This window comes from Daldinia caldariorum (assembly GCF_022478825.1).
Source record: "Daldinia caldariorum strain CBS 122874 unplaced genomic scaffold F4812scaffold_22, whole genome shotgun sequence".
In the NCBI taxonomy this organism is placed as follows: domain Eukaryota; kingdom Fungi; phylum Ascomycota; class Sordariomycetes; order Xylariales; family Hypoxylaceae; genus Daldinia; species Daldinia caldariorum.
In genome coordinates, this window is record NW_025953058.1 from 223576 (window position 1) to 236028 (window position 12453).

The 12453-nt window shown below is 27.8% G+C and overlaps 1 protein-coding gene across 1 annotated transcript; it reads right to left on the reverse strand.

Annotated features, from left to right (window-relative positions):
* Positions 1 to 10671: 10671 nt before the first annotated feature.
* On the reverse strand, positions 10672 to 12305 carry F4812DRAFT_220840 (glycoside hydrolase family 7 protein). The gene is made up of 3 exons (XM_047930437.1): positions 12243 to 12305; positions 11336 to 12187; positions 10672 to 11264 (listed from the first exon to the last, which is right to left on the reverse strand). The coding sequence occupies exons 2-3, from the start codon at positions 12156 to 12158 to the stop codon at positions 11080 to 11082; spliced, it is 1008 nt and encodes a 335-aa protein (XP_047786351.1). The 5' UTR covers positions 12159 to 12187; positions 12243 to 12305; the 3' UTR covers positions 10672 to 11079.
* Positions 12306 to 12453: the final 148 nt, after the last annotated feature.

Here is a 12453-nt window from a genome sequence, read left to right on the forward strand (position 1 = left end):
AAGAAAGCCTTGGAATACGTTATAAAGTTTAAGCAGCTTATAGCAATTACTTAACTCCTTAAGGATACTTAGTTCAACTACTTTTACGAAAGATTGGCTACGTAAGTTAAAGACAAAATCTTTAAGGAAAAAAAACCCTAATACATCAACAAGTACATCAAAAGAGCCATCATTCATAACAAAAGGTTATACGAAAGGTTCTAAGAAAAGAAGACCAAAAAGCTTACCTTCACCCGTACCAAAAAAGAAACCAAGGAAGTTAACCTTAGTGCAATTAAGATAAAGAAACCCAAAAAGGATATAACCAAGGTCAAATGCTACAACTGCAACAAGATGGGCCACATATCTAAAAACTGCAAGGCACCTTGTAAGTAGCCTAACAGCAAGAATGGGTGTAAAATAAAAACTGTTAACAGCATACCACCCACAATCAGACGGACAAACGGAGCGTTTAAATCAGACGTTAGAACAGTATCTTCGCACATATGTTAACAAAATGTAAGATAATTAGGTAAAACTATTACTATAAATAGAAATTACATATAATAGCTTTATAAATAAAAATATAAAGATATCTCCATTTAAGGCAAATATTGGTTATAATTTTATTATTATAGAATTAACTAATATAAAAGAAATATTTATCCTTAAGGTAAAAGCTATAACAGAATAAGTTATTATTACGTAAAAGTATTTAATAAATAAATTTAAATTCTTATAAATAAGAATAAAGAAATATAGTAATTAATATAAAATTAAGAAATTAATCTTTAAAAAGGGAAATAAGGTTTATTTATTATAATAAAATATTAAAATTAAAAGATTAAGTAATAAATTAAATTATAAGAAACTTAAACCATTCCAAATTGAAAAAGTTATTTTAAAAATTAATTATAAATTATTATTATTAATAAAAACGAAATTATATTTAATATTTCATATTTCTTTATTAGAAAAAGCACTTAAAAACGCGCTAATATAAATTACTTTAAATATTAAAGCTAATTAAAAATATAAAATTAAAAAAGTATTAGATTTTAAATAATTTAAAAATTAAATTAAATACTTAATTAAATAAAAGGACTACCTATTAAAAAAAAATATATAAGAATTAATTAAGCACCTTAAAAACGCTTAAGAGCTTATAAAAATATTTTATCGAGAAAATCTTAACCGCCCATAAATAATAATAAATTTATTTTTAAGTTAAAATTATTTCAAAAAGCGGTAGCCCCGCCGGGGTCGTCCCCGGAAGAATTAAACAGTACAAACGGACCAAACTAATTAAAAATATTTTAATCCTTATCTTCTTTTTCCTTTAAACGCTTAAACTTAACCTCTTAACATATAACCTTAATAGCTTTAGTTTTTAAAGTTTTTTCTTAAGTATAAAATTAATTAAGTTACTTAATACTTATAAATATATCACTTTAACATTAATAAATTTTGTTAAAATAAATTTTAATTAACAATTAATAATTTTTAATCTATTTATTTAATAAAAGTAATTCCTTTTTAACTTTATAATATTCTTCTTGCAAATAAAAAAGTTCTAACGAAATATTATTTAAAAAATTCGTTTTTATTATGTTATAACTTAAACAATAACTATTTTTAACATAATAATAATAAGTAAAAAAATCTTTAATTAAAAAATAAAAAGTTTCATTAGTATAAAAGTAATAAAAATACAAAAGACCATAAAAACTAAATAACTTAATAAAAGCAGTATAAGCTTTATAAATAGTTTTTTAATTAAGTTAATAACAGGTTTTGGAAGTTGCTTTCGATATACGTCCTGATATTATAAAAAAAGTCAGGTTTATTAAGCTAAAATAAAATAAGAGGATAAAAGAAAAAAACCTACCGGGATCTTTAAGGACAAAAAGGCTTAGAAAAAAAGAAATAATATTATAAACCAATAAGCAACAAAATTATATTTAATATAAAAGTAAAGATATTAATTAATACCTTTTTAGTTAAACTTTAAATAATTAAATCTTAAAACTTTTATAAATTTTATAAATTTTATAAGATCCTTTAAATTAATAAAATCTATAAAATCCATAATAATCCTAAGAACAAAAAGATTAAAAAAAAGGTCTACAGGATATTTAAGATTATTATATATCTAAACATTTATTTACATCTCCTTAACTATTAATCTAAATCTTATATCTAACCCATATAAGGAGAAGGACTTTAAGCTTTCTTAACGAATACTCTTAACATTTTATTAACACTTAACCCATATCGCTACTGTTTACCTAAAATCAAGACCCTTATTACTACACTCTAACGGACCTAAGTGTAGGTTCGTCACATAATAGTTTTTTATATTTTTTTAAAAGCTTTATTTGCTTTTAACGTCCATTAAAAGGTTTTTTCTTTTCCTTATATAATAATTATAATAAAATCATAGATTTTATTAAAGTCCTTTATTAATTGTTTATTATAATTAGTAAATCTGTGAAATTATTATATAATAATGATATTATTTGGTGTAAACTAATCTCGTACTATTGCAATTTTTAAATTTTATATTTTAATTTATTTAAGTGTAATTATATATTTTAAATAATTAATTTTTTATATATAAAATTCACTTTTCTTTAAGTTTATTAATAAATTAACCTTATTTAAAACTTTTAATATTTTATCTATATATTTTTCGTATTAATTAAAAATATTGAAAAAGATTAAAATATTATTTAAGTAAATAAAAACTGTTTTTCTTAGAAATTTCTGTAATATAATTTTAATTATCTTTTAAAATGTTATTAACGCATTTATAAATTTAAATGGCATAATTAGACATTTATAATAATTAAAAAGGGTTTATATTATTATTTTTTATTTATTATTTTCGGCTATCCAAATTAAATAAAATGCTTTTTTAAAATCTAATATTATAAACCATTTTACATTTCCTATTATTTTTATTAAGTTATTAATATTAGGTAAAAGGTAATTATTTTATTTAATAATAAAGTTAAAATATTAATAATTATATATATTTTAATATATTATATTTTTATTTTTATTTAATTTTAATATCTTGTTTTTATTTTTTTTAAGTATTAAAAAAACTGGACTCCTTATTAATAAATTTAATTTCTGTATATATCCTTTTTCAAATTTTCATTTAATAATTTTTATTAATGCTTTTTATTTGTTTATATTTAATAAATATACCTTATTTAATTTAAGTAATTATCCTTTTTTAAAATTTATTTTATAATTATAAAATTTGTAATTTAAGATTTTTATATTAATATTTAGTTTTTTGGCAAATAGTTTTAAATATTTCTTTTAATATTTTTTAGGTACGTTAGCAAATTTATTATATATTATTTTAATTTTTCTTTTCGTTATTTTTTATTATTTTATTTCTTTAATTAGTTTTGCGGATTATAATATGCATAAAAATATTACCTTATAAGCTTTTTCAAAAGCTACAAATATATACCTTTTTACTATTGTATTAAGTTTATTTAAATTGGCCTTTTTTTAATGCTTAAGTTTATAACTTTCCGTACCTAATTTTATTAATAATTACTTAATAGTGTTCTTCTGCTAATCTATCTTAGGGTTACTAGTTTTTAATTAGGGTTTTTTTAGAACCATATTATATTAGGTGTTCACAATATTAAAAGAAACCAAATGGTCTTTTTATTAAATCCGGACTGGAAGATTTATAATTTTTTATTTAATTTATTTTTTATTATATTTAATTAATTATCTATTAATTATTAATTTTTAATATAATAATTCTTTTTCTTAATAATTAATTAAATATTTATTAATTATATTAAGGTTAATGATATTTATTAAGTATTTATAATTAATTAATGCTTAAAACTTTTAATTCTTTTATTTTATTATAATATATAAGTAGTTGTTAATAGCTTAAACTGCAGTAAAATTTAATAAAATATTTTCCTTATTAACATTTTTTTTATTAAATTACTTTTATTAATTTTTAATAATTTCTATTAAAATTTCATTAAGGGCTTTTATATTTTTATATTATTTTATATATTTTTTTAAGGCGATAAATTTATGAATCTTATATACTTTATATTTATATTTATTATAATTTTCTTATATTTTACCTTAATATATATAAGTTTAAAATCTGTTTTTTATTAAAAGAATAATGTTAAGGATAATATTATTTACTTATATATTTCTTAAGGGAATTAGTTTAAATTTAATTCGAACTTTATTAATTTTTTTATATAAGTATATAAGTAAATATTTTTTAACTAACTTAAGTTAAAAGCTTATGTTTTCCTTAGTTAAGTTATGTACTTAATAGCGGTTATAAGGATATAATATTTAAGATATTTTATAATATTTCTTATATCTTAAGTTTTGCTGCAAATTGTGTACGTATGTTTCTAATTTTAGGTTAAACTTCCTAATGTTAAAGATAAGAATTTATCCATTTTTATCCAAGGAGCGTTCAATTCTAATAACCTTTTATAATATATATATTATTTTTAGAATATCGTTTTTTATAATCTTTAAATTAATTCAGGTAGTTAATATCTTTTTTCTTTATGCTTTAAAATACTTATTAACTTTTTTTATAATAAATTCTCTTTTTATATAAATTATATTTTATTTATATAATCTTTTAATAATTAAAAAATATTATGTCTTTAATTTCCACAATTAAATATAAGTTATAATAATAAGAATTAAAGTTACTTATTTTATTTAAAATATATAAAATTCCTTATTTTATTTTCTTTCTTATTTAATAATTTGTTCTTAAATTTAAATATAATTTTTAAAAGTTATCCATCCCTAATTTAAGTTAATAATATTATTATTATATGTTTAATAGTTTATAATTTATTATTCTATTTTATTTAACTTATAAAAAAGCTATTTATATTCTTATTATATTATTATAATTTCTTATTTATTTATAAGTTTTATAATTTTATAAAACTTATTTTTATTATAATTATTTATATGGATTATTATTTAAAATTTATTCTTTAAGTTATTTTTAATAATTATGGTAAGTATTTGTTCTTTTGGATTATAATTATATTACTTTTTAATATAATTAAGTATTTCTTATAAGCAATTTTCATTTATATCTTATTTTTTTTTTGCTTTAGTAATTAACGGGGATGATTAAGATATTAGCTAATCTTTTATTTATTTTTTATTGTTATTAATATGGTGTGGACAATCTTATTTATTACATTTACAAATGTTTTTTTAAAAGTAATAATTATTAGTAATAATATAATTCTTAATATTTGGGGCAATTTAAGAAATTTAAATGTTAAACGCTCTTAAAGATACTGCTTTTACAATTTAAGGCTCGGACTGTCTTTTTAATATTTTAAATTGTTTGTAAAATGTCTTACAGTTCTTAGATATATGGCCCATTTTATTGTAATTATAGTATTTAACTTTAGTCATATTCTTTTTAAGTTTTTCTATTTTAACTGTACTAAGGTTAACCTCTTTAATCTTTTTTTTAGTACAGGTGAAGGTAAGTTTTTTAATTTTCTTTTTTTAAAACCTTTCGTACGACCTTTTATCGTAAATAATGGTTCGTTCAATATATTTATTAATATATTAAAGTCTTTTTTCCTTAAAGATTTTGTCTTTAATTTATATAATTAATCCTTTATAAAAGTAATTGAATTAAATATTTTTAGGGAATTAAGCAATTATTGCTAATTGTTTAAACTTAGTGGCATATTCTAAGGCTTTTTTAATTTGCTTAAGGTTCCAAATAATTTTATAAGCGTTTTCTTTTTTAAGTAAATTACTAAATATTAATCACATTTTATTTTCAAAGTTAAAATATTTGTTAAAAATATATTAGGATTTTTTTATTTCTTTTTAAATATTATTAAAATAGTTATTTATAATAAATTAAAGCCATTTAAAGGTATTACTTTTTAAATGTTAACATATAATTAAAACCTTATATTTGTTCTTATTAAGGTTATTTTAAAAGAAAATTAAGTAAAGTTTAGCCGTATTAAATTAAGCTTTTATATTTATAGTACCATTATATTTAAATAACAAAAAGGGCTTAAATCCTTAATTTAATAATAATAGAACTATAGGTTTTTATTATTTTATAAATTATAAGTTAAGGTCCTTATTAGGGTTGTTATTAAGGTTATTATTTAAATTATTATTTTTTTTAGTTTTAAGTTCGGTTAATTTCTTTTTAAAAGCTTTAAACTTATTTTTAAATTTTTTATAATCTTTATATATATTTTAAAGCCTTTTTCTTAAAAAGTTAATTTACTTTCTTTAAGTTAAAGCTTTTTCCTTTCCCTTATTAGTAATTTCCGTGATTTCCTTTACCTTTTTTTTAAATAATTTAACTTAAGATTTAATTTTAACAGGGATTATATTATTAATAAATCTTAATATATAATTAAAAAATAATACATTAAGTTCATTATATTATCTTACTTAATTAACTTTTATTAAAAGTTAATTTTTAGGAAATTTGTTTAATAAATATTTTAAAATAAATAAATTATAATTAATTTAAATAAATAAAAAAACATTATTATTAATACTTATATTATATTTAACTAATAATAATATTAATTAAAGAGTTATTAAAATATAACAAACTTATATTTAAATCCGTTAAAATATAATAATAAAGGTTTTAATTTTAAATAAATAATAATAATATAAGTTAAATATTAAATAAATATTAAAAATATTTATTAAAAAAGCTTAAAATCCTTCCCTTTATATAAGTTAAATATAAGATTTAAATTAATAATTAAAGAAATATAAATAAATGTTTAAATATATAATAATTTTAAATATTTATAAGCTTTTTCCTTATTTAATGTTTTACTAAAAGCATTATAAATTTTATAATTCTTAAGGATTTTAAGGATTTTATATTTCTTAATAAAATCCATAAAATCCATAAGATCTATAAAATCCATATATTTAAGGTTTAACCGAAACGTTATTAGTTAATATCCTTACTTCTATACTAAATATAACTTCGTTACTTATTAATTCGTAACATTATTAATTTATTTATTTATTATTTTATATTATACGTACGTACTTATTAACATTATTAATATTTAAAAAAAAGTAAATTAAAAAAAATAAAAAAAAACTTATTTTAATATAATTTAAAGTATATAAATACTTTTTTATTAAATATATACCGTAATAAAGTACGTATATATATTACATAATTATTAATTTTAAATTAATTTTTTTTACGTTTAATATTAATTTATAACATATAATTATTAAACATTTTTTATATATTTAATTATTTATTTTTAAAATTCATTAATTATTAATTTAAATTTTATATTTAATTTATATAAAAAAAACTTTAAGTTTTTTTAACAAATATTTTAACGTTTATTTAATATTTAACTTATATTATTTTTAGTTTATTATAATTTATATAATAATAGTATAATATTTTTTAATTTCTTTATACTTTATAATTATAATTAAATATAATATATTTAAATTTGGGATTTTAATATATAAAATTCGTAAAGTTATGAATTTTTAACATAAAGCCACCCTTCGGGTAGCACAATAGCCCGAACTTGCTTACGTTATTCCTAACGCGCCACACCCCCCGGTGGCGGCAGTACGTATTTTTAAAGAACTTTTGAAGTAGGGACAATTCCAACGCTAGAAGATGCATCCAATAAAAACGCTTCTAGCCTCGCAGCCCCTCAACGCCACACCCCCCCAAGCGGCGGCACTAAGTAGTTGAAGGTACGAAGGTCCGGGCCAAAAGTCTTGCACATCGAAGCTTAGGTAAGCTACCCACTTAGGCATTTGTCAATAAAAAAGACTATACCAATAGCAGCTAACTTCCCTGTAGCTATAGTGGTAAACCCCCTAAAGTTTAGCGTACAAGCCACTAGCCACCCCTAAAATTAGTACTAAGCCAATACAGTGCTATTATAATCGTGCACGTTATATTTCCTGGACTAAAAGCTTGGCATGTGCAAGACTTTTGGCCGGGACCTTCGTACATAAGTGGTATTATATACCTGGGCTACTAGGTACGTATTTTCGAAAAAGCCCTTGAAGTGGGGAACATTTCAACACTAAGGGATGTATCCAATGAAACATTTCTTCCCGAACGATGCACCCAATAAAAACGCTTAAAGCCTTATTTAATGGTTAAAATTCCCAGGCTTCTGCCGCTATGGTAGGTAGCTACCTAATCTACTAGGTATAATAAACTGGCAGGTGTTGTATATACCTAGGTAAAGGTCGTAGTGGATGTGCAGCATATAGATACCAGCAATACACATTCCAGCACGTAAAGGGGTAAGATGGTTTGCGCATTCAAGGGCGCCGGTGCCCTTTGACGACATCCTCTCTCCCTTACTAGTATATTTTCCAAAGCCATTCTTGATTCATCAAAATCTGTTGCGGGTTGTGCCACAAGTGGATTTCGTTGTCCAGGAGATCGCGCGTCATGCTCTCCAAGACAACCATATTTTAGGTATTTACGAGGTCCTCGGACAAGAGAGTTGTGAGTGGTACTACTGATGGGTCAGATAGACTGTAATAGCAATTATGCTATTAAGAAATGCACTTTCAGCTCAGCGGTTTGCATTTGAGAAGAGTCAATTCGGCTCCATCCAATGAACTTCGGTACGTTGTAGGATAACCTGATGCAGCTTTCTTCTGAGAATCCAGGTCGACTTAAAGTTTGCCCATAACTGTGGCTGATCAAAAGATCCAGCATCCCCAAGTTATCAAGGACGGTCTGTGCTTGGGTTCTACTTCGTTGGGGGGCTCTGCTCGGAAAAGCCTTGGTATAACCTATGGTTTTGGCCGACATGGGGGTTGGTGATGTAGAAATTCTAACGGCGAAAATGTCTGGTCGCTTCCCTGTTTGACATTGATATATGAAACGTTGGAGAGTATCGTGATGCGTAATATGTATCCTGATTGTCCTGTCTGATTGATGTGTATACTGTGTTCCGAATCGAACGATGGGGGAGAGATATTTCTTAAGCAGTTGCGTCATTCAGACTGTCCAAGCCACCCATGATAATGGATTCCAGATCTTGATATTGTCCTTATACGAATAGCACGGCAAGACTGGACCGTTTTACAATAGTATGCGGTCAGGCCATGGCATATGTCCCGTGTGGTAATCTACCATACATTTGGTGCCCCGAGGGTCCTAATATTCCACCTCGTCGTAGTAGGCTGCTGCATTGAAATTTATATTCCAAGAGCATAAGGGGATGGAGAGTTGTCAGATAGACTGTAATAGTAATTGTGCTAATAAGAAATACACTTTTGGCGCAGAGGATGTATCGTGAGAAGGTCTTAGTGTCAAGACTTCACAATGGGGTAGTTGTCGTAATCTGGGACCAAATGGTGAGCCATTTATCTGGATGTCATCTTTTGAATTATTTAATAAGATACCTACTTAAGTACAGTACAAGCATTTAAGTATGATGATGCTTACCTTCGAATTTTCGGTTGTTCAATGGCGCGTTGGCGAACGGTGTTGTCAATATTGGCAACAACGCCACTGGGCGCGGAGCGACAAACGGAGACAAGGAAATAATAAGAGAAAGTTGATCAAAACAGCATATAGAATAGGAATCGCGTGTTTTTCAATTCGTTTTTAGATGTTTGGTTTGTTGATTTTTGTCGTGTTGTGTAAGTGAATTAGGTTGAGTAGAAAACGAAAAGCTACCAAAACGGCGACAGATATTTACGTGTGTGCGTCCACATTATGAGCAGCCTGTCGTTGAAAAAAAAAAAAATTACTGCACTAATTAGCCAAGTTGTTATCAACTCTTTATGATTTCGTTGCTACCAGGTGCGTCGCTTATTCTGTGGTTGCCGTGGTTAAATATTTCAGTAACCCTAACGCCTGGTTGCCTAAGGGGTTGCACCTCATAGGCATCAATTTTAACGCATCGCGTAGTAATGCTTTGTATGGCGTGATTTCCAAAGATGCAGAGATGTCTACCCTCTAGGTACTAAGTGAAATTTGAATAAAATGAATTTTGCCATTTATATGCACCTTAAACTACCTGCCTTTCATGTACCTAGATACCTCCTATGCTGTGGACGTGCTGTTCTATCTATTCTTAACGAGTCTTTGAAGCTTAGCATTTTGCCAGAGCTACCCTTTATAGATAAATCCTTAGTAGCTGACGCTTTTTCGTGTAGTTGACCGATATGCGTCACGTAGTTTATTAATAAGTAGAAGTAGGTACTCATTTTGGAGTGTTGGTGAGATCATCTCCTCTTAGCATTATGAACTATCCCAGCAGCCCTATGTAAATGTCTGATTCAGGGTCTTTTTAGTAGCTGGAATAGTCCTTCTGATTTGGGGTCCTTGGTCTAGGACCCTTTCATAGTGTTTTCCAAAGATAGAAGTAGGCTTCGTCCTTACTCTTGCTTAGTTGGTATGTATTCTTAACTAATGACCCTGCCTAAAAACGGTACTGTATGGAGACTATAGCAGGTACCTAGGACAGGAATCAATAGTAAAGGTAGCCTCTAGCGCATGGAATTGATAACATCTTTGCTACTCCCTGTGCCTCTGTATCTACCACAAGGCCATCTAGCTCTTCGTCTCCAAAGATCCACAAGTATAAGTAAAACGTAAGAGTAGACTGATGGCGAGATTCCCGGGGACTCTACTTGTAGACATGGGGGTCGGACCGAGTATTCATTTACCTAACTCATACGGTGGCGTGATGTGGCCAGTGTCATGTTGATTAAGGATATCGCATTCAGTAACACATCGGGAACCTTGGTCAATGGCTCGATTACAACTTTGTGTCTCCACAGAACCAATATTAATTCCTAGGCCATGTTATTCGAAAATGTCAATAACATAGGCTTGAATTAATGCAATTAGGTCCACTTGTTGAGCTCCTATCGTGGGTACGAACGCGATGACATCGCAAATGTTGACAATGATATCGAGTATATCATACAATCGCATCTGCTAGCTCACAGCGGTATTGAGTATGAAAATGCCTCTCCTAGGGAAAATCAAATCATATGTAGCATGCCACAACCAAAATTTTAACCCTTGGTAGTAGATCCGATATCTCCCCATCGAATGTTAGAAAAGACGACGTGAGTATCGGGATACTGAGCCTGAATATTGGACGGGGTACTTTCTTGGATGCTGCAGGGTCCATTGTTGCCGGCGTCGAGCCAAGCCATCTGCTGTGCAGCATCATTCCAGATACTCATCGCCAAAACCACTTTAAGTAATATGTCAGCCCCGTAAGATGCATGTATGTAGATTTCAAGCAAGAAACTAAGTATTACTTACTTCCTCGCCCTAGAGCTTGGCCCATACCAGAAAGCCCGCCGAATCCACTGTTGCAATTGCCAATGGAACCGCCGTTTATCTGCCTCCCATTCTGAATGTAGGTCCGCGTGATTTGCGTCAGCGTGCTGCTACCAACGAACTGCGTTACGACTGTGAACGGTCTGCTCGTGTCGACAGATCCTCCAGTTGCCCAGAGGTTACGCTGGCCGCTCGCGTACGGGTTGTACCCGCAGCCAGACTTATCGCAGTTATTCCCGTTGCATGGGTGTGGCGTCATCGCCGTAGCCTTGGCATTGGCCTCGAGGATATCCATTTCATTACAGCAGTAGCCCTGGCACTGGGCGTCGCAGTAACCTTGGCCGGCTGCCGCACCACCCGAGGACCCCCCGCCGTCGGCCTTCATCTCCGAGAGATAGAAGGCTCCGTTCTCTCCGCAGGGCACGGCCGAATAGTCGACGTCCACGGAGAGCTCCTGGTTGAGCAGGTTCATCATCACGTATTTCCCATTGGCATCCAGGAGGTAGATTCGAGGAGATGCGGGATTGAGCGTGTTGTCCGATTTGACGTAGTGACGCAGTGTCACGGCGTCGCCCGACGTAGATACTCCCATAGCAGCATAATCAGCCCCCGTTCTTGAGCCGGCGCTACCTCGTGCATACTTGGAATCTTTATCTAGAACGACGGAGGTATTCTGCTGAACGCAGCCTCCCGACGTGGTGCATTTCCAGGTTGTCAGAGGAGGATGTTGCTCAGAGCTTTGCGCGAAAGCCTCGCTAGTGAACAAAGAACCTACCAAGCCTGCATATAGGAGCTTGAAAGACATTTCGTAAATCTACCTAATACTTCATAAACCTATAATCAAAATGAAATTAGCGAAGAGTAGGAAGCATAGGAGAAAGATTCTCACCTTATGTATCGACCGATTGACCCCCTTTCCCGCCAATCATCACCTGCCTTCTATCCAAGGAACACACCTCCGCATTTCTCATCTATTTAGGCTTGGTGTTTGACAATTATAGACAGGCCGGCCCACCGGGACTATTCAGCTCAAAATCCGGAATATACAAGGAGATTGTAATATATTACGGCTGAATGAAACTAAACCGGCACATAGTCGG

Bases quoted from the DNA above. Each gene is read 5' to 3' on its own strand.
- F4812DRAFT_220840 (XM_047930437.1), bottom strand. From the start codon at position 12,158: ATGTCTTTCAAGCTCCTATATGCAGGCTTGGTAGGTTCTTTGTTCACT. The intron at 11,265-11,335 runs GTAAGTAATACT...TATTACTTAAAG, and splicing joins CCAAGCTCTAGGGCGAGGAA to TGGTTTTGGCGATGAGTATC.